This window comes from Ictalurus punctatus, chromosome 3 (assembly GCF_001660625.3).
Source record: "Ictalurus punctatus breed USDA103 chromosome 3, Coco_2.0, whole genome shotgun sequence".
NCBI classification, from domain to species: domain Eukaryota; kingdom Metazoa; phylum Chordata; class Actinopteri; order Siluriformes; family Ictaluridae; genus Ictalurus; species Ictalurus punctatus.
This window is the reverse complement of record NC_030418.2, coordinates 37,576,345-37,604,140: the sequence shown is the minus strand read 5'-3', so window position 1 is coordinate 37,604,140 and position 27,796 is coordinate 37,576,345. Positions and strand designations below refer to the sequence as shown.

At 39.6% G+C, this 27,796-nt stretch overlaps 2 protein-coding genes across 5 annotated transcripts; both read right to left on the bottom strand.

The window, feature by feature from the left end:
• Window positions 1–2,454: 2,454 nt before the first annotated feature.
• LOC108263798 (putative C-type lectin domain family 20 member A) lies at window positions 2,455–6,317 on the bottom strand. The gene is made up of 6 exons (XM_017464955.3): window positions 6,195–6,317; window positions 5,644–5,700; window positions 4,846–5,217; window positions 3,573–3,905; window positions 3,372–3,463; window positions 2,455–3,154 (listed from the first exon to the last, which is right to left on the bottom strand). Exons 2-6 carry the CDS (start codon window positions 5,681–5,683, stop codon window positions 3,029–3,031), a joined length of 963 nt encoding a protein of 320 aa, XP_017320444.1. The 5' UTR covers window positions 5,684–5,700; window positions 6,195–6,317; the 3' UTR covers window positions 2,455–3,028.
• Window positions 6,318–17,754: 11,437 nt separating this feature from the next.
• LOC108263794 (macrophage mannose receptor 1) lies at window positions 17,755–27,588 on the bottom strand. 4 transcript variants are annotated; one of them, XM_053679964.1, is made up of 8 exons: window positions 27,429–27,588; window positions 26,455–27,114; window positions 25,880–26,277; window positions 21,731–21,787; window positions 20,774–21,145; window positions 19,518–19,850; window positions 19,317–19,408; window positions 17,755–19,104 (listed from the first exon to the last, which is right to left on the bottom strand). In XM_053679964.1, exons 4-8 carry the CDS (start codon window positions 21,765–21,767, stop codon window positions 18,979–18,981), a joined length of 960 nt encoding a protein of 319 aa, XP_053535939.1. In that variant the 5' UTR covers window positions 21,768–21,787; window positions 25,880–26,277; window positions 26,455–27,114; window positions 27,429–27,588; the 3' UTR covers window positions 17,755–18,978. The 4 variants fall into 4 exon arrangements, with proteins under 4 accessions (XP_053535939.1, XP_047009257.1, XP_017320437.1 ...); XM_047153301.2 differs by having other exon boundaries at window positions 26,455–27,588; XM_017464948.3 differs by lacking the exons at window positions 25,880–26,277; window positions 26,455–27,114; window positions 27,429–27,588 and adding an exon at window positions 22,790–24,078.
• Between the last annotated feature and the right edge of the window lie 208 nt (window positions 27,589–27,796).

Sequence of the window (27,796 nt, the reverse complement as noted above, 5' to 3'; positions counted from 1 at the left end):
TTTTGCATGTTATCACGATAGTAGTGTACATCCTGCTGTCGGTGTCTCTGCATGTGATGTCATCCACAATATGACGGGGGGACTACAGACTTGTCACACGCAAGCCCTGTTTGTTAGCTCTGGGCCTTCGATCATGCTAATCTCTCTTTTACTCTGGCCACATTCAGACAGTATTTCACTTGCCCCACCATTGAAAATAAGCCACTGGACTTATATGGCTATACGAAAGTGTCAGGCAACAAACTGCTTTGCAATCAGTTGGATGAGGGCAAATGAGCTGAACACCTTCTTCAATAGGGTCCATATTGGGCCATTTACAAGTCCATCACCCAGCACATCTCTGCATTGTACCCTCCCTTTTTTTCGTCCTCTAACCCAAATGATGATCACTCCCCACTGTCTCCCCCTCCTTATGCATGTTAATAATGAATAATTATGTTACCGTTAATGTTATTAGTATTATTGTACCATTATTATTGTTACTATCTTTAAGGCAACACTTCAGTAGAGAATCTTTTTAATGTCCTTCCTGTCTGAATTAAAACATGAGAACAGAGAACTTTCAGGAGAACTGACATTATCACACTGCCATCTTGTGTTGATGCCACATGATGACGTCATAATAATCTTTTCTTAATCATGTTTTTCAGTCCATGCTCTCACTTAAATTTATGATATAGTCATATAAAGAGTAATTTGTATTTAATTTCATAGTAACTGTTTTATATAACATATCGTGAAGATGTATTTATGGGATATTACTGAACAAATCCCTGTAACGTGTGATTTCAACATACACAACAAGAAGAATAATATCTTATTGAAATGCACTTGGCTACCTTCTGTTCCCTTCTAATGCAGCTGAGCTTAAATAATTATTTTGTCCTAAACTAAGTTAGACAAAATTACGCAGTCCTTGCTGCTTCACTGTGGAAAGGGAAGAGGAACCGAAAGCAGCCTCATATATAAACACTCATATAAAGACTATGGATATTCAGCCAGTTGTGAAGTAATACTGTATCAGTGCCTGATTTACCTAGTCTTTTTATTTGTTTGTTTATCTCGCTATTCTGGTTCTGACTTTGTTTATTACCTGGTTCCATGATTTCTGCATTTTGTCTTGTCTATATGGTTTGCTGATCATCTGAATCTCTGCCTCTTTCTGAGTGTGACCTTGCTTCATTTTTTGGATTGTTTGCTTGAATTTAATAAACCACAGCTCCAACCGCAACCACCTCTGCTGCCTGACGTAAGGAGATGTACTTGATGGCTTTATATTCAGGTTTTATCCACCCCTGGCACACTGTGTCCATACCTTCTACCTCTTTAGACACATAGATCATATAATTATATAATAATATACTGAAGAAATTATTCATGGTCCAATGTATTTGAATCAACAGTCAAATTTCCACTTAAGTAAAAAATTTAGCTTTTACATATTGATATAATGTCCGTGTTACTACAATTTTGAAAATGTACCTATTTCTTTTTAAGGAGTTTAACATTAAACTGCTATCATTTACCTGTGTACATTTTGTTCGACTTGCATATTTTACTTAAGTGAAAATTCTGCTCTTATTTTGGATGAATGTACAATTAATATTAACTCGTGTGGAATTATAGAGACAGGTGTCTGTCTCCCAACCATCCTTCCTTTAAAAAAATAAGAATTGCATGCAGCTTCTTCATCATTCAGGTTAATTAACCATGAGATTAATAAATTCGTCATGAACTACAGGACACAGAATTCTCTTTCTTTTTCTCATTTTCTTTATTTAAATGGTCTTCATGTAAATATGATCTAGAATCAGATGATTGACAATGCAGAAATTGATATTTTTTGTATCAGTCCAATTCTAAAAACAGTAACATTAAGAAGTAATAGTTTGTCTGACATATATAAATTATAAGTGTAGCTAATATACAGGACAACATTACTTATTAGTTGTTACTTATTCTAAATTTAATTAGAAGTGAGTATAAAGATTTTTACACAAAATATTTCGTGTGAGAGACTTTCATTACATGTTAACTACATTAGCATCGTATCTGCAACGCTAAAGATGTAAAGACCCAAAAAAAACCCAGCTCAGCTGATTAGCTTCATTTGAGGTAAAGAGGCATTGTAGAGAGTTAAATGAAAAATACAAATATTACCTTAGAATTAAACTTAAATAAAAACTTAGTGTAAATCATCCTTCACCATCCCTTTAATAGTGAACTACATCTCATTAAACTTCCCAGAGTCAGGGGTGGAAAATACTTGAGTAATTATACTTCCTTACTATACTAAAGTGTGATTTTGGCATATTTATACTTTACTTAAGTCTTATTAATTACATTATATAACAAGAACATAATTTTATTTATTTACACTTTGGAATCATGCCAATTTTTTCACATTCTCTGAGCTTCTCATTCTACACAATGTAGTTAGTGCTATCTCTCTCTCTCTCTCTCTCTCTCTCTCTCTCTCTCTCTCTCTCTCTCTCTCTCTCTCTCTCTCTCTGTGTGTGTGTGTGTGTGTGTGTGTGTGAGTGAATACATATAATCCACCAGACTGCAGTGTGTTATTTAAGGATGAGTGACACTAGCTAATAGTAAATATCAGGTGTTTGTGGGATTCTTTAGTTCTGATTATTTCATTAGTAAACTGTGCAGCACACTTACAGGTTGAATAATGTTTTAGGCAAAATGGGATAATTTAAAAACAAAAAACAAACGGGTTTAACGGGTTTAGATAAGTAATAAAAAATATATATTTTTTAATGAAAATATGACACCGATCTAATTTCATCATATAAAAACATTTCTTAAAAAAACTTTTTAATATTTGATTATATTTAAAAGTAGAAACATTTTACTTTCTTTTTTTTTTTTTTTTTTTTGTCTGGATACTACCACTTTTAACCGACACATTATCTTCACTTTCACCTACGTATAACCTCTCAGTACTTTTTCCACCCCTGCCCTGATATTACTTACACTAAAATAACTATTTTCAATTTGAGACACAGATAAAGACTTAGAGTTCTTCTTTTCCTGTACTGTTCTTTTCAGTCTCCTTGTGAAACACCTTTCCATCTGGTTGCTCTCTCCATTTCACTGTGATGTTCTCTGCCATCCCATGATCCTTCAGTTCCTGCTTGATCTGAAAAACAGGACTTTAATTACTCCATAATACATGATAGAGGCACTAATCCCCTGTGAACCCTGTAAAAATGCTACAGATACTGAACACAACAGTCAGATTGTGATTACAGTACAGTGTAAAAGTGTCAGAGTTTGATGAAGACACAGGATCTGGCTGCAGTAATGAGGAGGAGAATGTACATTATAAGTGGAGTCTTGAGGAGGATGAGACCCACCTGCTCCAAGATGGCCGCATTTACTGCAGGATCATTCACATCCTGATTGGACCGCACCTTCACCCTCACGATTTGTTGTTGTCCTGTAATTACTGAATGTAGGAATGTAAAGACACATACAAGCACAATCACGAACACAAACTTACTTTCTAAAAGCAGTTTAAATTTATTAATATGAGACTGAATAAAACTTTAACTCACTTCTGTAACAGAAGAAAGGCATTATGTCTGAGCACTTTGCATCATCAGCCTGACCATTATTTAAATAACCACAGTTTTCATTCTTCAGGGAATTATCAGGTTTTCCAGAGATCCAGCTGATGGTAGAGAAGTTGGTTTTGTCTATCCACTTCCAGGTGTCTCTGATCAGACCAAACCAAGTCCAACCAGAGACCAGTCCCTGTATAACAGAGATTTCTGTTGCATTTCTAGCACTGGCCAGATCCGTATGATACGTTTTGCAGTAAGCCTGAGCATCATACCACGTCTTAGTGTTAGAGATGTAAATGTATCTCTGATTGCCAGTTTTAGTGTCTGTGAGAAAAAACAACAACATGATTATATGTTGATTATAAGTTGTAATGGGGTTGTAAGATGCCCTGTGATCAGGATGAGCATCTTAACAACCCTCACATGCAGAGCACCCAAAGAATAGACCCAATAGCAGAGTTTGATTAGTCAAAATGAGGCAAGTGAAGTTTGTGCTTAGTGGGGCTTAAACCTGGTTCTCAGGATTTCAGTTACAAACGCTCTAACACACTGTTCCACCAGCCAGCATTAACAGATGGTGTGGCAGGAATACCAGAAAGGCCTATAGATGAGAGCTCAGACAGAATAAAGTGAGGAATGGAGTGCTCAACCGCGGGAATCAAACTCAGATCCTCCGTGGCAGAGGAAATTACTTTGCCAAATAAGAGCGGCAGATTTTACAGGAACACAAACAAAAACGCAACAAAAAATAAATTTCAGAGGGCTAAACAACAGTGAGAGGGAAAACAAAGACTACAAGACAACCAGCTACTCGATTCACAAACTAATATCTTCTCAGAAAATCAAATAAATAAATAGATATTTTTCTTAAATAGAGAGAAATGTCCCCTGTAGTGGGTTGACACCACGTCCAGGGTGTCCCCCACCTTGTGCCCTGATTCTCCTGGGATAGGCTCCAGGCTCCCTGCAACCCTGTGTAGGATAAGTGGTACAGAATATGGATGGATGGATGGATGGATGGATGGAGAGAAGTTATTTTCTTATTTTCACAAAGACCTCTGCAACCACAGAACCAAGAAATATAATGTTTACTAGCCTCATCTAAACAGAAGAATCAGAGACTGAGTTTTTCACCCATGTACATAAATAGGGTGCTACCAGTAATGCTCGCAGTGCAAGATAGGAGATGTAGGTCTTATGGGACTGTCGACAATGATTTTATTAGGACAACCTTCTCTACTGACAAAACAAATGTTGTTCTTACCATCAAAGCACACAACGGGTAATGTTTTTGTACATGACCCATCAGACCAAGCCCAAGTATTTGTCGCACCACACCATTCCTGTCCCAGCCAGTTGTCAGGCTCTCCTGTAGCCCACGGTCTCATACTACCCAGTGGCTCATGTCCAAGGGACCAGTACCAGCTGTTTATGTCATTGTACAGTCCAATCCAAGCACTGGAACTGAATTGTTGTCTCTGAATTTCATTCTGAAGTCGGACCATGTCATCATTACTTTCGATGATAGCCAGGTCAGTGTGTTCGGCTCGGCAGTAAGCCTGAGCATCACTCCAGGTCTTTCCCTGCTGGATCAGATAGTACTTACGAGAGACAGACAGGACAAGGGGGACAACTCCTGTGGAGGAGAGTTTTAAAAGTTTATGCAATGGTAGCTATGTCAAAAATGTTAATTCTAACTAATGAAACATTTTTTCAATAAGAAATTGAAAAAAAAATTCTTGAGTTCAAGACATGATACACAAAATTTTATTTCTGTTTATAAAAACATCTAAATGAACTTCATATATCTGTAACTAGTTACATCTAGTGCTGTGTCTCCTATAAATATTATAATTCATGTTGCTAGAGATGCCCTGTATCAGACAGGACTACCAAGTGCTTTCTTTCTGTAAATCAGGTGAAGCCATTATTTAAAAACAACACACACACACACACACACACACACACACACACACACACACACACACACACACACACACACACACAAACTCTCTCTCTCTCTCTCTCTCTCTCTCTCTCTCTCTCTCTCTCTCTCTCTCACCTGTGAAAAACAGGATTATGAACAGATGCTGCTCCATCATTGATGTGTTGAAACGCACTAAGAAATAAGAAATGTAATTACTGCAAGTACCACATCACTACACACCAGTATATATGATTGTGTAGAGGAAATGGTTCTGTTTATACAGGAAGCACTGGAACTGCAAGGTACATACCAGCAATATAGGTGCTTCACTGTAAATTTAATTAAATCTGTTTACTATGTTTAATTTTACTATGTAAAGCACTGTAAAATTTTAAACCCATTTAAAAAGTGTTATATAAATAGAGATATCACACAACATCAGACTATCTAATGTAAATTTATCAGTGGATCTGATTCTTATGCTGTAGTCTGTTTCTAAAACCTTGAACCATGAGTCTCTTTTAAAGTGTAATCACCTTCTGGAGTAAAGATCTCTGTAAAGCCCTGCTCTAAAGAACACAAATATACTAAAAACAATCATTATCCCACATGTCAAGCTCTATAACACATTTCCCTTATTAAGTCTTAGGAAATAACAAGTATTTCAGTAAAGTACTGAAACATACCTGAAATGTGAAGGAGGTAAACTATCAGTGTTGTAGCTTTTATAGATCTCAGTGTCTTTCAGAGATGTTCTGGAGTATCTGACTAACTGAGTTACTATCTTATCTTCTTTTAGACTTGATGACTAAATGCAAACCACCTCCTCCTCTTCCTTCTTCTTATTTTACTTTACAAAACAGATAGGATGGAAATCTGAAATGGGCTGGGCACGACTGGAAAAACACCCACAGAGGACTGGAGATGTTTATTACATTGTCTATAGTGTGTAATTTGAAAAAGAACTAGAATTTACATTTTCGGAAGAAATTATGACTGGCGCTTGCAAAATTCGACACTGACATGCAGCTGCATATGTGTATGTGTTTTTTGACGCATATGTAATTGACATATATCGGTATCTGTAATGAATGTATTTAACTCGAGTTTTTAATATAATAGGTTTCATGGCAGTCTGAATATCCATACCGCAATTCTCCTCACTGAGCCGAGCATTTTGAAATGTCACATGTCTTTGTTGAGGTAGTTTTGCGATTCCACTTATTTTAGGGGTTAAGGTGCACGTGACATCATTGGAATACCCATAATGCAATTCTTGTCATTTTTTATGTATCTGATTGTTTTGATGTATGATATTAATTTGGTGATTAGTTTATGCCCTCTGTTGCTTCTGTAGACTCATTTTACATTACTGCCTATTGGGAATTCTGACGGGAAATTCAATGTGACGTGCACAGGGGGATCCATTCCCAAATGTGATTTCCTGATTCTCTGGACCAAGCCGAAAACGCGGATACATCTTTCATGTCTCTGTCATGGACACTGTGGGAGTTTGGGGGTCCACATTTTTCCATTACTTTCAATGGGGCCGGAATAAGGACATTTTCCGGACATTTCTGCCAAAAATTCAGAAACACGATGGTCGGTCTACTCCCAAAAGCTGCGATATGTGCATGTCATCTGAACGACATCTGAGCTGTGACACCGGTGTTTTATTCTGGTAAAATGTTGCAGTAGTATTGTGATTCCACTTATTTTAAGGGTTGATATATACGTGATGTCACAATAGCAGTGTAAATAAAAACAGAATGCAATGATTTGCAAATCTCATAAACCCGTATGTTATTCACAATAGAACATAGAAAACATATCAAATGTTTAAACTGAAGAAATGTAACATTGTAAGGAAAAAATAAGGTAATTTTGAATTTGATAGCTCTGTGTTCAGCGGTTTGGTAATAAACAATAAACTTTTAAATTTAAATATGTTGACAGTAGAAAATGTCCATCAGGTGTCTTTGTATGACACAGCTGTTGTTCTTAAACAGAACCTGTTTCATCTATTGCCACTACTGTGGGCCACTAGGTGAAGTAGAGGTGGTACGGTTTGAAATGTTCATGGGTATGATCTGGTTTTGTCTTATACAGCATGACTATCACAATATTAAATGACCATTGTTAAATGTAAAAAATTAAATTAAGATAAATCATGTTATTATCTTTTCCCACCTTTAATGTGATATAGCAACCAGTAAAATCCTACTGAAAAACAAATAGAATCTTTTTATGCACACCCTATTATAATGGAGCATGTGACTGTGCTCAGAAATCACACACAAAGTCATGTTCAAAAGTAATTATCATACAGCTGTCATCAATGAAGTAATCCTGACTAACCCCAAATAAAGATCAGCTATTTCTGTACAATTTTCGTAACTTTTTTTTGATTTTATCCAACTGCTAAAGCCATGGTCCACAAACAGCTTACAAAGCACATACGGGAGGTCATAGTGCCAAGGTATTGATCAGGAAAGGGTGTTCAAACGATTTTCGAAAATATTAGAATGGAACACCATTAAGACCATCATCAACAAATGGAGGAGATGGGACACCACATTCCCTACAAAACTGACCAAAGGAGAAGAGGAAAACTACAGTAACATCTGGCAAGTACTGGTCACACTCTACATGTGACAACAACGTCTCATATACTTCACAAGTTGGGTACGGTAGCTAGATGGAAGACAACAAGACAACTTATCACTCAAAGACCACAGGGAATCATGGTTGTGGTAGCATCATGCTATGGGGCTGTATCTCTTCAGCTGGGACTGAAGCTCTAGTCAAGATAGAGGAAATCATGGATAGCTCCATATACCAATCTATTTTGTCACAAAACCTGCACAAACCTGTATTAGTTAAGGGGTGTGCATACTTATGCAACCGGGTTATTATAAGTCTTTTTTTTTCACCTAATGCATTCGTTTTTTACTTGAATTTTGTTGGTTGCTATATAACATTAAATGTGGAAAAAGACATGACTAATCTTTGTTTAATATTTTATATCGCAAAAACCTTTTAACAGGGATGTGTAGACATTTTTTTGAATATCCACTGTAATTATATTACACAACTCCATGTGGAAAACTGGCAAAATGGCTTATGCAAACCTCTCTGTACCTTTGTCCTACTTTACATAAAACCTTGATTAAACCAAATCAGGATTTGGGTAGAAGTGTGTGTGTGAACACTCTCAGGCAAGGAGGCAGGAAGTCTGGGTGCAGAGGAAGCTGCTGCAGAACCCCCGACATTCAGGATTTCTTTAACTGCAAATGCAGCTACAACTGCTAACATAATAATATATACATAAACAATATGTTATACAAATACTTTAAATTTGGTTATTTTACAGAAACAAGTTACACAAACTTTAATATTTTTGAGCAGTTTTTGAGTTTGAATGTTGTAGGTATTATTCCTCTTAAAGCACAGCGAATTTATTAATGAAAAACATATGGCTCTTTATAACATATTAGAATGAGCACATTAAGCTAATCATTTATGTTCCACATTCTCTGTTAAAAGAAAAAATATTTGATTTTCATTTGGGTGTGACGTAAATGTAAAACACCTTCCTGTGTCCCTGTTCTCAGGACACAACATTTATTGTGTTTGGTTATACAGGTGTTCCTTCATTACACCGACACCTCTGTTGGAATTGAGCGAGATGATTAAATGGTCTACTATGTAACATATCTATAATTTCTTTTTTTTTCACTCACAGGGGTGCAGACAGACAGTGTGGAAGATCTATGCATGAGATCCACAAAGAATTAAAACAAGATCCACAAATGAATGCATTTGGAAGACACAAACACACTCTCCTATCATTGTGTTGGAGTTCAGCTGCTTGTGGACTTGACTCTCAGAGAGAGCAGCAAGTTGCAGTCAGGGACGAGATAAAAACACAACTTGGCCAGGTTATTTCCTGTAGTGTTGCTGCACAGTAGAGTAGCGTATGGGATAGTGAGGAGAACCACTAGATCATGCTAGTTGTGTGTATTCACAGCCCCTCAGGTCATAGTTCCAATGTCTCCAACCGTATAAGAATACACTCACTTCAGCCATGAAGATATGATGAGTCTGTCTCCATCTTTAGTGGACAGGTTACCTTCTGTGTTCTAGACAATATCCAGCTGTGCCACCTTGCTAGCTGTGGTTGTGTAAACATGCTATATAAATAAATTTGAACTTTGACCTTAATTTTGTTACTTTGACAGTGAAACTGTGACACTGTAACAACCCTAATGTAAAATATATTCAAATCTTTTTTCAGTGTGCTTTAAGTTGTTCTGTCTTGGATTGATTCTTTACTGGTAAGGTAGGATTCTGACCTTTGTGTACTATCTACTGGAGTTTGTTGGAGTGAGCCTTATGCCACTAGTATTAGTGATTCTGTTGTGTTGTTTAGAAATGTATGTTGTTCTATGCTAATAGCAGCTGCTCTGTCCTCTGCTTATACTTTCTCTCACACTCCCCGAGAAACTGGCAGGGGTGGCGTTACAGGTTTGCTTTTGTCTCAGAGATGGTGCTTCACACGTCTTTCCCTGTCTCATCTCAACATCTCATCTTTCGAATTCCATGCAGTTACAGTTACCTCTCCGATCAACTTTCTTATCATTGTCATCTACTGCCCTCCTGATTCCCTAGGAGACTTTATTGAAGAAATGGACATGGTCCTCAATCTTTTCCCTACCAAGTGCATCTTTCTCACTCTTCTTGGAGACATCAACCTCCCATCTGACAGTTCCAGTCCTCTTGCCTTCTTCCTCTTATGAATTCATTCTCCCTGACATTCAACAGCTGCCCCTCCCACAAACAAGGGAGGGAATGTCCTGGACCTAGTGTTCAGTCACCCATCTTCAGGTACAGACATCAATGCTATCCCACTCCACATCTCTGATCATCATTTGGTATCCTTCACCATCACCCTCCCTATCTTGCCTAACCCTATCAATATCTCCCATGCCCTGAAACGTCCACTCTATCTCTCCTTCCTCTGTAGCTTCCTGCACCCTATGATCCCTTCCAGGCCCTACCTCCTTTAACTCTCTATGGCTGCAGTGACCGACAGACAATTTCCTCTCCTCACTTGTATCATCCATGGACCTGTCTGCCCTCTATCTTCTAAACTCAAGTAGATTTCTCACATTGTTCCTTGACTATCAGATGTGTTGTGAAGCAAACAGATAAGATTAACAGTAGAGAGAAAGTAGAAGAAATCACAACTTAACACAGATCTCATCTCTTACCCCATTCTCCTGTCCAAATTCTCATCTGACTTCTGCTAAGACTACCTTCTACAAGGAAAAGCTGGAAGCTTATGCACAAGAGCCTCTCAAACTCCAAAATATCTTTTCTTCACTTCTTAATACGCTGTCATTTCCTTCCCACCTGACTGCTGAAGCCATCTTTCATGAAGGGAAAAATCTGGCAGAACTTTACTCCTGCCCCAACTCCTACATGTAACACTCAGGATTCCTTTTCCCTTTCTCTGACACATTTATCTCATCTATCAACAGAACAGATCCTGCAAGTCATATTGTCCTGCAATCCTACCACCTGACCATTTTATCCAATCTTTTCCACAATGCTCCAGATCATCTCACAAGACCTCCTCCCCTTCTTGAGACGGTGGTGCGACCGATAAAGTACGGCTGTTTACATCAATAAATTGTGGTGTCAAGATGCCATGGTGGTTTCTGCTTTTTGCTCTCTGCAATATAGAGCTGATGACGGTAAGATGCCGACCCTTCTACATGCTGCGAGAGCTGATGGCAATCATTATAACAACTGTCTATGATAGACCAAGTGCTAACAAGAAGGAGGCAATGTCAGAGCTCTACAATAACATCAGTGAGTAGCCGATAAACCTTCCAGATGCTGTCTTCATTGTTGCTGGAGACTTTAACCAGGCAAGTCTTAAATCTGTTCTACCTAAGTTCTACCAGCATGTGAATATTGAAACCAGGGGGAAACATACACTAGACTCGGTGTACACAAATATTAAAGACTCATATAAAGCTTCCACAAATTGGCAACTCTGACCACCTGGCCATTATGCTCACTCCAGCATACAGACCCAGGGTGAGCCTGGCCAAGCCAGCTATCACAGAAATTAATTGTGGCCACCACAATCTACTTTTTTTTGAAACCACACAGTGCGAGATTTTGAGAGGCAGCAACACATGGCAGAGTTACTGACCTACAGGAATGCACAGAGTCCGTCATTGGCTGTATTGATGAATGCAAAGACGGTGTGACAGTGGTCAAAATCATCAAGAGGCGCACCAATAAGAAACGTGGCTAAGTGGGGAAATCTGTTCTATGTTGAGAGCCTGAAATGCTGCTTTTAAATTTGGGGATACTGCAGCATATAGCCTAGCAAGAAAAAAATCTTTTTTTTCAGTCTGGCTTCAAAGTGGCACATTTCCAAAGACTGTTCTTGTGGACATCACTGTGAAGCCCAATGCTGCTAGATCAGCCAATCTATCAACAGTCCTCATCCTGCTCAACCTTTCAGCAGAGTTTGACACAGTCAACCACAAGACGCTCTTGTCTGTCCTTATGAGTTATTACTGGGAATTACTGGTACAGCCTGACAGTGATTTGCTTCCTACTGTAACTGGAGGTTATGTCATATCAGGTGACATGGAGAGGATCCACATATGGTCCATGCAGACTATCCAATAGTGTACCATAAGGATCAGTACTTGGTCCTCTTCTCCCTCTATACCTGATCTCTTGGTGAGGTCAAATCCTCACATGGGTTTTCATACCACTGCTATGTGGATGACACTCAACTTATACTGTCCTTTCCTCTCTCAGATAGTCATGTTTCTGTTCAGATCTCAGCATGTCTGGCAGACATCTCAGCATGGATGGCAGCTCATCAGCTGAAACTTAATCCCAGCAAAATGGAAATGCAGTTCATCCCAGGTGATGCATTCCCATGTCAGGATGCTGTGATCTAAATGGGCAACTCTCAGATCTCACCTTCTGTTCTTCTTTCACATTGCTAATCTGACAAGCTCATGCTGATTTCTTCTTTACAACTTCAGAAAGATTCAACCATTTCTATCCACACAGGCTATTCATCGTTACTCAGATGAGGATGGGTTCCCTTCTGAGTCTGGTTCCTCTCAAGGTTTCTTCCTCATATCATCTTCGGAAGTTTTTCTTGCCACTGTTGCCACCACCTTGCTCAATAGGGATAAAATCACACACTTAAAATCTGTATCCTTTGTTTATATTTTTCTGTAAAGCTGCTTTGAGACAATGTCCATTGTTAAAACCACTATATGAATAATACTGAATTGAATTTAATTGAATTCCGTGAAAACCTCTCTGGGAACCGTGACCTTACTGTGGTGGAGAGGTTTGTGTGTCCCTAAGAACCTGAGGGCTGTGTTGTCTGGAGCCTTGTTCTTCTGGTAGGGTCTCTCAAGACAAAGTGGTCTCAGGGGATGGGCCAGACTAAGAATGGTTCAAAGACACCCTCATGAAGAAATAAAGGGAGGAGGAGTTACCCTGCACGGAGGAAGCCCGGGGTCCCCGTCTGGAGCCAGGCCCAGAGGGAGGGCCCGACTGTGAGCGCCTGGTGCCTGGGTTTGCCATGGAGCCCAGCCCGGCAAAGCCCAAAAAAGCAACGTGGCACCCCCCTCTCCATCCTATGGGCCCACCACTCGTGGGGTGAACCGTGGGGGTTGGGTGCGCTGCTACATGGGTGGCAGTGAAGGTCAGGGGCCTCGACGGACCAGACTTGGGTGGCAGAGGCTGGCTCTTGGGATGTGGAACATCACCTCTCTGTGAGGGAAGGAACTGGAACCTGTGCGGGAGGTGGAGCGCTACCAGTTAGATCTGGTGGGGCTTACCTCAACTCACAGTCTTGGTTCTAGAACCGTACTCCTGGATAGGGGATGGACTCTATTCTACTCTGGAGTTGACCAGAGTGTGAGGTGCTGGGTGGGTGTGGGAATACTCACAAGTGCCCGGTTGAGCACCGTTACATTGGAGTTCACACCGGTGGACCAGAGGGTCGCCTCCTTATGCCTACGGGTTGTGGGGGGGAAACTCTGACTGTTGTCGGTGCATATGCACCGAACACCAGTTCAGAGTACTCAGCGTTCTTGGAGAACCTGCACGGAGTCCTGTATGGGGCACCAGTAGGGGACTCCATAGTTTTGCTGGGAGACTTCAACACGCACATGGGCAATTATGGAGATACCTGGAGAGGCGTGATTGGGAGGAACGGCCTCCCTGATCTAAACCCGAGTGGGCGTTTGTTGTTGGACTTCTGTGCTAGTCATGGATTGTCTATAACGAATGCCATGTTCAATCATAAGCAGGCTCATAAGTGTACGTTGTACCAGAGCACCCTAAGCCAAAGGTCAATGATCGATTTTGTAATCGTATCATCTGATCTGAGGCCACATGTTCTGGACACTCAGGTGAAGAGAGGGGCAGAGCTGTCAACTGATCACCATCTGGTGGTGAGTCGGTTCAAGGGGTGGGGGAAGATTCTGGACAGACCTGGAAAGCCCAAACGGGTAGTGTGGGTGAACTGGGAACATCAGATGGAGGCCCCTGTCCACAAGATCTTCAACTCACACCTCCGGCTGAGTTTTTCTCGCACCCCTGTGGAGGTTGCCTCTGCCGTGAAAGAGGCAAAGCAGCAGGTGTGGGAGAAGTTCGGAGAGGACATGGAGAAGGACTTTCGGTCGGCACCAAGGTGTTTCTGGAAAACCATCCCCCACCTCAGGAAATGGGGAAACAACAAAGCTGTGTACAGTAAGGATGGGACACTCTTGACCTCAACTGAGGAAGTAATTGCACGGTGTAAGGAACACTTTGAGGAAATCCTGAATCCGACTAACACACCCTCTATGGTAGAGGCAGAGGTGGAGGATGATGGGGGATCATCGTCAATTTTCCTGGTGGAGGTCATTGAGGTAGTCAAACAACTACACAGTGGCAAAGCCCCGGGGATTGATGAGATCCATCCAGAAATGCTGAAAGCTCTGGGTGTGGAGGGGATGTCTTGGGACACGCCTCTTTAACATTGTGTGGAAGTCGGGGACAGTGCCCAAGGAGTGGCAAACCGGGGTGGTAGTTCCCTTGTTTAAAAAGAGGGACCAGAGAGTGTGCGCCAACTATAGGGGTATCACAATTCCCAGCCTCCCTGGTAAAGTCTACTCCAGGGTACTGGAATGGAGGGTTCAGCCGATAGTCAAACCTCGGATTGAAGAGGAACAATGCGGATTCCTTCCTGGTCGTGGAACAATGGACCAGCTCCTTACTCTTGCAAAGATCTTTGAGGGGGCCTGGGAGTATGCCCATCCGGTCTACATGTGTTTTGTGGATTTGGAGAAGGCATATGACCAGGTCCCCAGGGGTTTACTGTGGGAGGTGCTGAGGGAGTATGGGGTGAGGGGTTCCCTTCTTAGGGCTATCCAATCGCTGTACTCCAAAAGCGAGAGCTTTGTCCGGATGCTCGATCCAGGTGGGGGTTGGTCTCCGCCAGGGCTGCGCTTTGTCGCCAACCCTGTTTGTGATATTCATGGACAGGATATCGAGGCATAGTCATGGTGGGGAGGGGTTGCGGTTTGGTGACCTGATGATCTCATCGCTGATTTTTCCCTTTGATGAGAGTGGACTGGATCCGCAGGGAGAGTGGAAAGTGGAGAGGAGGTGGGTTGGTAAACAGTAAAGCTTTTATGAACAGTAAGTGGTGCAATCCAAGGCATACTACTGTAAAAGAGTAACTGTGTACTCAGGACATTGAGCTATTAGTAGTTAACATGCAACCTGCTACCTATCCAGGGAATTTTTGCATGTTATCACGAAAGTAGTTTACATCCTGCTGTCGGTGTCTCTGTATGTGATGTCATCCACAATATGACGGGGGGACTACAGACTTGTCACACGCAAGCCCTGTTTGTTAGCTCTGGGGCTTTGATCATGCTAATCTCTCCTTTACTCTGCCCACATTCAGACAGTATGTCAGTTGCCCCAACATTGAAATTAAGCCAGTGGACTTATATGGCTATATGCCATTGATGCCTTAAAACAACTTTCTGGGACATTCTTAGTGAACTTCACACTGAGGACATTGATGGTCTAACTTCTGTGTGGACACTGCTGTGTCATCTAAGTCTTTCCAAAGTTTTGCAACAACAAAACTTGGTACAATGGTGAACCGAAGGCCCTGCTAAACAAGAAGAAGATGGTCTTTAATAATGCTGGTGACCGGGATGGCATGAGTTGAGGATAAGGATTAGAGAGAGTAAGGAGGAGGTTAGTCTTTAAAGGTGTAAGGTGAAAGAGGTATGGAATGGGATAATGAAAGTGTCAGGCTACAAACTGCTCTGTAATCAGATGGATGAGGGCAAATGAGCTGAACAGCTTCTTCAATAGGGTCCATATTGGGCCATTTACAAGTCCATCACCCAGCACATCTCTGCATTGTACCCTCCCTTTTTGTCGTCCTGTAACCCAAATGATGATCACTCCCCACTGTCTCCCCCTCCCCCTCCTTATGCATGTAAATAATGAATAATTATGTTACCGTTAATGTTATTAGTATTATTGTACCATTATTATTGTTACTATCTTTAAGGCAACACTTCAGTAGAGAATCATTTTAATGTCCTTCCTGTCTGAATTAAAACATGAGAACTGAGAACTTTCAGGAGAACTGACATAGTCACACTGCCATCTTGTGGTGATGCTACATGATGACTTCTTAATAATCTTTTTAATGTTTTTCAGTCCATGCTGTCTCACTTAAATGTATGATACAGTCATATAAAGAATAATTTGTATTTAATTTTATAATAACTGTTTTATATAGCGTATCGTGAACATGTATTTATGGGATATTACTGAACGAATACCTGTAACATGATTTAACCATACAGAACAAGAAGAAGAATATCTTATTGAAATGCACTTGGCTACCTTCTGTTCCCTTCTAATGCAGCTGAGCTTAAATAATTATTTTGTCCTAAACTAAGTTAGACTAAATAACCTTGCTGCTTCACTTTGGAAAGGGAAGAGGAACCGAAAGCAGCCTATTTCATCATACGAAGACTAATTTATTATGTGGTATAGTGACATAATTGTAGATATTATCAAGAGAATATATGTGCTGTGGATTAGAAACAAACAAGACATTTATGTTTATCCTCATTTCAGTGCCTGGACTCTGGAGGTTCAGAAGGTTATATTGTTAAGCCTTGTTCTGGTCTCCTGAGCGTTATTGTTGAGTGTTTCAGTTATTTTAAGGTTTTATGTCAGCAAACTCCACTTCCCAGAATGCCTTGCTGCTTACAATCCTGGTTGCCACAGACTACGATTCCCATCACTCACCCTCACTCACATGTTCTCAGTCACTGGACTTCTAATCATGCACACCTGGTCCCAGTCACACCTGCACCTATATAAACACTCATATAAAGACTATTTATATGCAGCCAGTTGTGAAGTAATACTTATCAGTGGCTGATTAACCTTTTGTTTGTTTGTTTGTTTGTCTCGCTATTCTGGTTCTGACTTTTGTTTATTACCTGGTTCCATGATTTCTGCATTTTGTCTTGTCTATATGGTTTGCTGATCATCTGAATCTCTCCCTCTTTCTGAGTGTGACCTTGCTTCATGTAAACCACAGCTGCAACCGCAACCATCTCTGCTGCCTGACGTAAGGAGATGTACTTAATGGCTTTATATTCAGGTTTTATCCACCCCTGGCACACTGTGTCCATACCTTCTACCTCTTTAGACAGATAGATCATATACTTATATAATAATACACTGAAATTATAAAAATATGAAAAATGAAATGTATAAAAAATTATACATTTTCCAATGTATTTGAATCAAAAATCAAATTTCCACTTAAGTAAAATATGTAGCTTTTACATATTGATACAATGTCCATGTTATTACAATTTTGAAAACGTACCTATTTCTTTTTAAGAAGTTTAACATTAAACTGCTACCATTTACCTGTGTACATTTTGTTGGACTTGCATATTTTACTTAAGTGAAAATTCAGCTCTTATTTTGGATGAAGGTACAATTAGTATTAAAACGTGTGGAATTGTAGAGAAAGGTGTCTGTCTCCCAACCATCCTTCCTTTAAAAAAAATAAGAATTGCAAGCAACTTCATCATTCAGGTTAATTAACCATTAAATTCTTCATGAACTACAGGACACTGATTCTTTTTCTCATTTTTTTTTATTTAATTGGTCTTCAATGCTGAAATTGACATTTTTTGTATCAGTGCAATTCTAAAAACAGTAAAATTAAGAAGTAAAGGTCTGTCTGAGTTATATAAATTATAAGTGTAGCTAATATACAGGAAAACATTACTTAGTTGTTACTTACTCTAAAGTTTATTAGAAGTGAGCATATAAAGATTTTTACACAAAATATTTTCGGTGAGAGACTTTCATTACATGTTAGCTACATTAGCATCGTATCTGCAACACTAAAGATGTAAAGACCCAAAAAAAAAAAAAAAACAGCCCAGCTGATTAGCTTCATTTAAGGGAAAGAGACATTGTAGAGGGTTAAATGAAAATGACAAATATTGCCTTAGAATTAAATTTAAATAAAAACTTCGTGTAAATCATGCTTCACCATAACTTTAATAGTGAACTACGTCTCATTAAACGTCCCAGAGTCAGGGGTGCAAAATATTTGAGTAATTGTACTTCCTTACTATACTAAAGTGTGATTTTTGGCGTATTTATACTCTAAGTATTTTTAATTAATATTAATTCTCTAACAAGAACATAATTTTAAATGTAATTTTATTTATTTACACCTTGCATTCATGCCAATTTTTCACGTTCTCTAACCTTCTCATTCTACACAATGTAGTTAGTGCTCTATCTATCTGTGTGTGTGTGTGTGTGTGTGTGTGTGTGTGTGTGTGTGTGTGTGTGTGTGTGTGTGTGTGTGTGTGTGTGTGTGAATACAGATAGTCCACCAAACTGCAGTTTGTTACTTAAGGATGAGTGACCCTGGCTAATAGTAAATATCAGGTGTTTGTGAGATACTTTACTTCTAATTAATTCTTTAGTAAACTGTGCAGCACACTTACAGATCGAATAATGTTTTAGGCAAAATGGGGTAAATTTTTTTTTAAACAAACGGGTTTAATGGGTTTAGATAAGTAATAAAAATGTCTTTTTATATGAAAATTTGTCACCGATCTAATTTCATCATATAAAAACATTTTTTTTTACTCTTTGAATATATTTAAAAGTAGAAACATTTTACTTTCTTTTTTTTGTCTGGATACTTCCACTTTTAGTTGAGTAAGATAACGTCACATTATCTTCATTTTCACTTAAGTATAACTTCTCAGTACTTTTTCCACCCCTGCCCTGATATTACTCACACTAAAATAACTATTTTCAATTCGAGACACAGATAAAGACTTAGAGTTCTTCTTTTCCTGTAGTGTTCTTTTCAGTGTCCTTGTGAAACACCTTTCCATCTGGTTGCTCTCTCCATTTCACTGTGATGTTCTCTGCCATCCCATGATCCTTCAGTTCCTGCTTGATCTGAAAACAGGACTTTAATTACTCAGTAATACATGATGGAGGCACTAATCCCCTGTGAAACCTGTAAAAATGCTACATATACTGAACACAACAGATTGTGATTACAGTACAGTGTAGAAATGTCAGAGTTTGATGAAGACTCAGGCTCTGGCTGCAGTAATGAGGAGGAGAATGTACATTATAAGTGTAGTCTTGAGGAAGATGAGACCCACCTGCTCCAAGATGGCCGCCTTTACTGCAGGATCGTTCACATCCTGATTGGACCGCACCTTCACCTTTACGATTTGTTGTTGTCCTGTGGTTACTGAATGTAGGAATGTAAAGACACATACAAGCACAAACATGAACACAAACTTACTTTCTAAAATCAGTTTAAATTTATTAATATGAGATTGAATAAAACTTTAACTCACTTCTGTAACAGAAGAAAGGCATTATGTCTGAGCACTGTGCATCACCAGCCTGACCGTTATTTAAATAACCACAGTTTTCATTCCCCAGGGCATTATCAGGTTTTCCAGAGATCCAGCTGATTGTAGAGAAGTTGGTTTTGTCTATCCACTTCCAGGTGTCTCTGATCAGACCAAACCAAGTGACCCCAGAGACCAGTCCCTGTATAACAGAGTATTCTGTTGCATTTCTAGCACTGGCCAGATCAGTATGATACGTTCTGCAGTAAGCCTGAGCATCATACCACGTCTTAGTGTTGGAGATGTAAATGTATCTCTGATTGCCAGTTTTAGTGTCTGTGAGAATAAAAACATGATTATTTGTTGATTATAAGTTGTAATGGGGTTGTAAGATGCCCTGTAATCAGGATGAGCATTTTAACAACCCTCACATGCAGAGCACCCAAAGAATAGAACCAATAGCAGAGTTTGTTTAGTCAAAATGAGGGAAGTGAAGTTTGTGCTTAGTGGGGCTTAAACCTGGTTCTCAGGATTTCAGTTACAAACGCTCTAACACACTGTTCCACCAACCAGCATTAATAGATGGTGTGGCAGGAATACCAGAAAGGCCTATAGATGAGAGCTCAGACAGAATAAAGTGAGGAATGGAGTGCTCAACCGTGGGAATCAAACTCTGATCCTCCGTGGCAGAGGAAATTACTTTGCCAAATAAGAGCGGCAGATTTTAAAGAACAAGAACAAAAATACAACAAAAAAAAAATTACAGAGGCCAAAACAACAGTGGCAGGGAAAACAAAGACTACAAGACAACCAGCTACTCGATTCACCAACTAATATCTTCTCAGAAAATCAAATAATTTTTTTTCCATAAGTAAAGAGAAGTTCTTTTCTATTCTTTCTTTTCACAAAGACCTCTGCAATCACAGAAGCAGGAAATATAACATTTACCAGCCTCATCTAAACAGAAGGCTCAGTTTTTCACCCATGTGTATGGGTGTTAAGCAAACAGACTTCACACCAAATTAAATGGATTAAATAATAATAATAAAAAAATGTAATTAGAAGAAAGACAGTTTATTCTAAAACTATTAACTCCAGTACACTATTTGCTAAGTGCCAAATGTAAAAGTTTGAAAAGATCGGTTGTTTGTTTCTGTTGACCCACTTAAGATGTGGTATTTATCATTTTTAGAGCACATTTAAATTTAATGAGAACACGGACATCCTTCACTAATGAGAAAACAAATGCTGTTCCTTACCATCAAAGCACACAAAGGGGTAGTTGCTTGTACATGGCACATCAGACCAACCTGACGTAGTTGCCGCACCACACCATTCCTGTGCCACCCAGTTGTCAGGCTGTCCTGAATTCCACAGTCTCCAACTTCCCAGTGTCTCATGTCCAAGGGACCAGTACCAGCTGTTGATGTCATCGTACAGTCCAATCCAAGCACTGGAACTGAATTGTTGTTTCAGTATTTCAGTCTGAAGTCGGACCATGTCATCATTACTTTCGATGATAGCCAGGTCAATGTGTTCGGCTCGGCAGTAAGCCTGAGCATCACTCCAGGTCTTTCCCTGTTGGATCAGATAGTACTTACGAGAGACAGACAAGACGAGGGGGGCAACTCCTGTGAAGGAGAGTTTTAAAAGTTTATGCAATGTCAGCTCAGTGTCAGACTTTTTTATTTGAATTACTTTAAAATGTTCTAAAATGATTTCCCCCATTTTTTTTTACTGAGTGTAAAACATGAAATGCTACATTTTATTTCTGTTTATAAAACCATCTACATAAGCTTCATATATCTGTAACTAGCTACATCTAGTGCTGTGTCTCCTATAAATATTATAATTCATGTTTTTAGAGATGTCCTGTATCAGACAGATGTCCTGTCCTGCATCTATCTTCAGAGAGTGATGAGAACAGCAGAGCTCATCACTGGTAACAAACTCCCCACTGGTAACAAAATGTCTTACAGGACATTTACCGAACACGTTGTTTGAGGAGGGCCCACAAAATCATTAAGGACTGAACTCACCCTGCTCAGTCTTAATGTCCAAATGTGTTTGTTTATGTCAAATAAGTCTTTGTACTGTCTTTACACTTTGTAATGTTTAAATCGGAGCCTTGTCCCAAGTATTTAATTGCCTAGTGTACTCAGTGTAACTGTGCAAATGACAAATAAATAACTTGAGTCTTGACACAATTCCCTCACCTGTAAAAAACAGGAATATGAACAGATGCTGCTCCATCACTGAAGTGTTGAAACTCACTAAGAAATAATAAATGTGATTAAAACAGTGACTCCAGTAAAACTGATAACTGCACATACCACATCACTACACATGATGCTATCTGAAGTTAAAACCTAAATCAATGCAGATGCATTGTAGTTAATAATGTAATTAATGAAATATTATTATTCCTCAGGTGGTGTCATTTGGAACATGATTCAGTGTCACGGTCACTGCAGGTAATAACAGCAAAATGACACATTGTTATTTTGTAACAGAGATATAAAAAAAAAAAGGACTCAAGAAAAAAGAACAAATGGTGAAGAATGTGATGGTGAGTTTAGATCATAATAAAACCAGGTTTTGCTCACCTTGATGGGATGTGAAAAAAAATTGACAATTTATTTTTTTGTTAGTTTGTTTGTTTGTTCGTTTGGTTGGTTGGTTAGTTGGATATGTAATGAGGGACAGCGGTTATATGTTCACAGTGGTTAGACAGGTCAGGAAGATGACAAGGAAAAACAGAACAAAAAAAAGACAAAAATGAGAAAAATTAAAGTGATGATAGATCACCCAGTATTGTGATATAGGGTCAGTGTAGGATGCTGATCATAAAATAATAATAATAATAATAATAATAATAATAATAATAATAATAATAATAATAAACAATAAATAAATTTAAATGACCAGCACGCACAATGTAAATGACATCGAACTCAAAACATGTTTTTTTTGTTTAAAATTTTAAACTCAAATTAAAAACTGTTATATAAATAGAGATACCACACAGCATCAGACTATCTAATGTAAATTTATCAGTGGATCTGATTCTTATGCTGTAGTCTAAAACCTAAAGTTCTAAAACCTCAATGCACGAGTCTCTTTTTAACTGTAATCTCCTGCTGGAGTAAAGATCTCTGTAAAGCCCTGCTCTTAAGAACACAAATATACTAAAAACATTCATTATACCACATGTCAAGTTCTATAACACATTTCCTGAAATAACTGAATTATTTCAGTAAAGTACTGAAACCTACCCGAAATGTGAAGGAGGTAAACTATCAGTGTTGTAGCTTTTATAGATCACAGTGTCTTTCAGAGATGTTCTGCAGTATCTGACTAACTGAGTTACTATCTTATCTTCTTTTAGACTTGATGACTAAATGCAAACCACCTCCTCCTCCTCCTCCTTTTTTTACTTTACAAAACAGATAGGATGGAAATCTGAAATGGGCTGGGCACGACTGAAAATAAGAACCCCATCCAGATGGAATTATATTCTCTGGTTGATGGGTGCAAAACTAAATTTGTGTGTCCTCTGTGATAAAACTCTCATAGACAGATGGCAAGAAACTTGAGACGAAATAGTTTCTATGACTTTGTTTTTTACCACAAACCCAGATGCTTGTATCATATTGTTACGACACTTAGGCGGAGACAAACACGGACTGGCGTTTGAGATAACGTGGGGTGGACGACAGACGGAACACGGATCAGAGATCAGAGTCAGTATAATCGGGTAATCAGGTTATACGGGGTGTAGGCAGGAGTGTAATCTAAAGAAAGCGAATATAGACAACCAGGTAAACGTATATGAGGTTAATGCTTGGTAAACGAACAGAGACGAGGTTGCTGAACGGTTACTTCGCAAGCGGCTGGCGTTAACGAGGCCCTTTTATAACTTTGGATGCAGTGCAGGTGTTCATAATCAGAACTCCAGTGAACTCAAGCGCAGGCATGACTTGGAAGTGTAGTCCTCTTCCGCCATGTCCTTGGGTGGCACTGCACGTTGTAAACTGCAGCCGCGAGTTCGCTGTTGTGTAACACATATGTTCATATGCTTTTCATATGCATTAATGGGTTAAATACTGGGCATTACTGAATCAGTTAAAATGAGCTCAGTTACATGTTTAAACTGTTCAGGAACTATATGATGCAGAAAAATTAGTTTATGCTTTCATCACCTCTAGACTAGATTATTGTAATGTCTTACTGTCTGGATGCTTCAGAAGGAGCATAAACAAACTCCAGTTAGTCCAGAATGCAGCTGCAAGAGTCCTTACTAGAACCAGAAGATACGACCACATCACCCCAATCTTATCCACACTGCATTGGCTCCCAGTAAAATTTCATATTGATTATAAAATACTATTATTGACTTACAAAGCACTGAATGGTCTCGCACCACAGCACCTAAGAGAACTTTTGGTCTTTTATGATCCACCACGCCTACTTCTATCGAAAGGTGCAGGCTATTTGTTGGTACCTGGAATAGTGAAGGCTACAACAGGGGGAAGAGCTTTTTCTTACAAAGCCCCACAGTTATGGAATAGCCTTCCAATTAGTGTTTGGGACTCAGACACTCTGTGTTTAAGTCCAAGCTGAAACATATTTGTTTACTCAAGCTTACTTGCTTCATGCAAATTACACAGTCTTATCCATAACAGGATAGTAAGCATACCTAAAAATCTCTCCCTTTCTTTACTTCCCTTTCCCTCTCTCCTTCTGTCGAGCCATACATGAGTTTATGGAGATGCCAGTGATCCTGACACTTTCTGCTCTCCAGACCTGCCTGATCCACCCTGATGACCTACCTCTGGATGGAGCTCTCATCAACTGGAGGCTACATTCTGCCATTGAGGACAATCCCAAGCAGTGCGGCCTGGAGATTGCTGAGGACAGTGCCGCTTGAAGTACCATGGAAATGGTTTTGGACCACAATTCCACATGGACATTCTAGCTGTGGTTGCTGGGACTATGGTTGCTGTGATGGCCTTAGGACTGCAATTACCACATGCAGTTCTGCACTCAGATCTCCTTTAGTGAACAGTGGACTAGTTCAACAAACAGACTTCATGTTAAAACCATAATGAACTTTCCTTTAATTTTACACTATCCGTTGTTACCCAGATGAGGACGGGTTCCCTTCTGAGTCTGGTTCCTCTCAAGGTTACATCTTCATATCATCTTAGGTAGTTTTTCCTCACTACTGTCACCACCGGCTTGCTCAATAGGGATAAATTCACACACTTAACATTTGTATCCTGTGTTAATATGTTTCTGTAAAGCTGCTTTGAGACAATGACCATTGTTAAAAGCGCTATACAATTAACAGAATTGAATTGAACTGTTCAGACAGACAGGAAAAGCTCATTCCTCCACCTGGGTGGACAGAGACAGATACAGGACAGAGAAGACTGTTCTTATAGGTCTACACCTGATCTAACCCTGGGCGACTGTGGCTCAGGTGGGTCACAGGGTTAGTGGTTCGATTCCTGGCGCCCATGCCTCCACATGTCCCTGGGCATGACAGTGAATCACAAGTTGCTCCCAATGACAGGTTAGTGCCTTGTGTGAGTGTGCATGTGTGAATTGGTGAATGAGAAACATTTATAGATTTTCCTTGTATCTTGATAACTAATGGGTTGAAGAGTGCTAGAGGCTCTGAGGGAGTTTAGTGCAGATCAGGGTGTGATTAGTGCTTTAAATTAGCTGGTACTGGTCTTTTTTTCTTTTTTCTTTTTTTTTGCTTTGTAGGTGAGTTTGTAAGTATTTGGAGGTGCTTTATATCTGATGCAGCAGCTACACAAAACCTGTGGATGGAACACAACAAAAGGGTGATGAGGCAAAAGGGTGAGTTGGGGAAAATGTACACAATTCATCCAGCAGCATTCTGGACTAGGGCACATGGTTTTCAGGGGCAGACCTGGTAAAGAAGGCAGTCTCACTCATCACAAATACAGGGAAATGGATGAAGCCCAATATCGGCCAGTGTATGTGCGTTAGCAGAATCCCGTCAATTTCATTCAATGGAGTAGAGTGTGGTATAGTGAGGGAGAACCATTAAACCATGCTAACTGCTTGTCTTCACAGGCCTGCACGTCCTGAAACACTCGGCTTTGTGAAAAACCTCAGAAACCACTTGTTAACAGACAGAGAGGCGAGTGCCGTACTGAGCATCTGAACTCCCAGACAGACCAGTAGTGACAGTAACAAGGCTAGTTAGTTAGATGATAAAACTCTAGTAGAGGTATCCCCACTCAGCTAATAGCTCCATAGTTTCCATGCCCTCAAAAGTATAAGAATACACTAACCACTGCCATGAAGATATTATAGAAGTCTGTTACCTGCTTTGGTACGAGGTGGGTAGAGTAAAAGGACCAGAGCGATGTGATGAGTTGGTATTTATAAGGCATGGCCACTTTGTTGATGGTCTTGGCATCATGCACACGTAAACACACACACACACACACACACACACACACACACACACACACACACACACACACACACACAGACTACAGGATATCCAGGTTTTAGTTTAATTAATGGATTATGTAATCAACTGTGTGGGGTTTATAGAAATTATCATTTAAAATAAAAATAAATTTGTGTATTTACCATGTTATTCTCTCCTGTGGATCTTGACCTGTGTGTGTGATGCAGCCATGATGATGTGAGTAGGGACAATAGAACGACCCAGTACGCACACACGTGGTCGATGAAGGTTGTTGAGTGGAAACCACTGAAAATATTATTAAGATTTTAGTATGTAGTATCACACAATGATTTTCAAATATAAATGGAATAAAAAAAATTTAAATGGTGTTAAAAATTTTTTTTTTAAATCACATTCACATCAACCATTTTTGTGATGTAAAAAAAAATTAACCAAAATAAATCATGTTAGATCTTTTCCCACCTTTAATGTGAAATAGTAACCAGCAAACAACAAATTGTCATGATCCGTAGGTGGAGACTGAAGCAGTTGCAGGTATACAGAATCAAAGCAATATAATCCAAAGGGAAAGGCAAAGTTTGTGGTCGTGAAACAGGCAGGGGTCAGGCGATCAGGCAAACAAACAAAACAAGGCAAGGCAGAAATCAAGGTCGGGGATGGAAACACTGGTCAAAGTCACTTTGTCAAAACACACTATGAAACGGCTTTCTGGGTCCACCAGAAAATCGGTCCACCGTCACTAGAATGGTCATGTTTCCCTGGGATTCTGGTAGGTCTGTGACAAAATCAATGGAGATGTGGCACCAGGGGCATTCCGGTACGAGTAGGGGATTGAGCCTGCCGGCCGGTAGTGTCCATGGAACCTTACATTGGGCACATGATGACCAGGAAGACACTACATGGTGAACCTCCCTTGCCATATTTGACCACCAGTACTTAGCCCGCAACAGATGGTAAGTGCAGTGTGCACCTGGGTGACTTGTGGCAACAGCCATGTGGGCCCAGACAATAAGTTCCTGTCAGTGCCGCTCGGGCACAAATTGTCTTCCCTAGGGGCATGCTGCTGGAACCTAAGACCTGGGGATGCTCTCTAAGGTTTGGTCCAACTCCCACTCCAGGGAACTGACAAAACAGGAAGGGGGAATAATGAATTCTTCGTGGTTCCGCTGAACCAAAAGGAAAGGCAAAGTTAGTGGTCAGTGATCAGGCAAACAAACAAAACAAGGCAAGGCAGAAATCGAGGTCGGGATGGAAACAATGGTCAAAGTCACTTTTTTAAAACACACTATGAAATAGCTTGGAAAATGGCAGAGAGCAAGTCTACTGAACGTTTACTTCGCAAAGTCTTTAGTTACCAAAGTCTCTTATATTCTGTGTGTGAGTGTGAGAGATTGGTTGCAGGTGTGTGCAGTTAGAACTCCAGGGAAGGTGCTCACATGCGTGTGTGGGAAGTGTAGTCCTCAGCGGCCATGTTTGTAGTTCACGGAGCCTCCTGGGAACCTGAGTCGTGGTTAGGCTGTGATGTGACACAAATAGAAACAAATAAAACAAAAGAAAAAAAAAACTTAAAATAACCTGTTTGCATCAGTATGTATATCCTTTTAAAGGAAATAATTTTTTAGAATAAAGGGAAAAAATGCACATTCCAGTAAAATAATGACCCTAAACCAATTCTGGGCCTTATTTATCAATCTAGGTACAAATTGATTTAGTTGTAAATTGTACAAGGACTTACACAAGAAATATGCAGTGAAGTCAAGTGAGTTTTTTAATGTCATTCATCTATATAGTTTGAATAATTTTG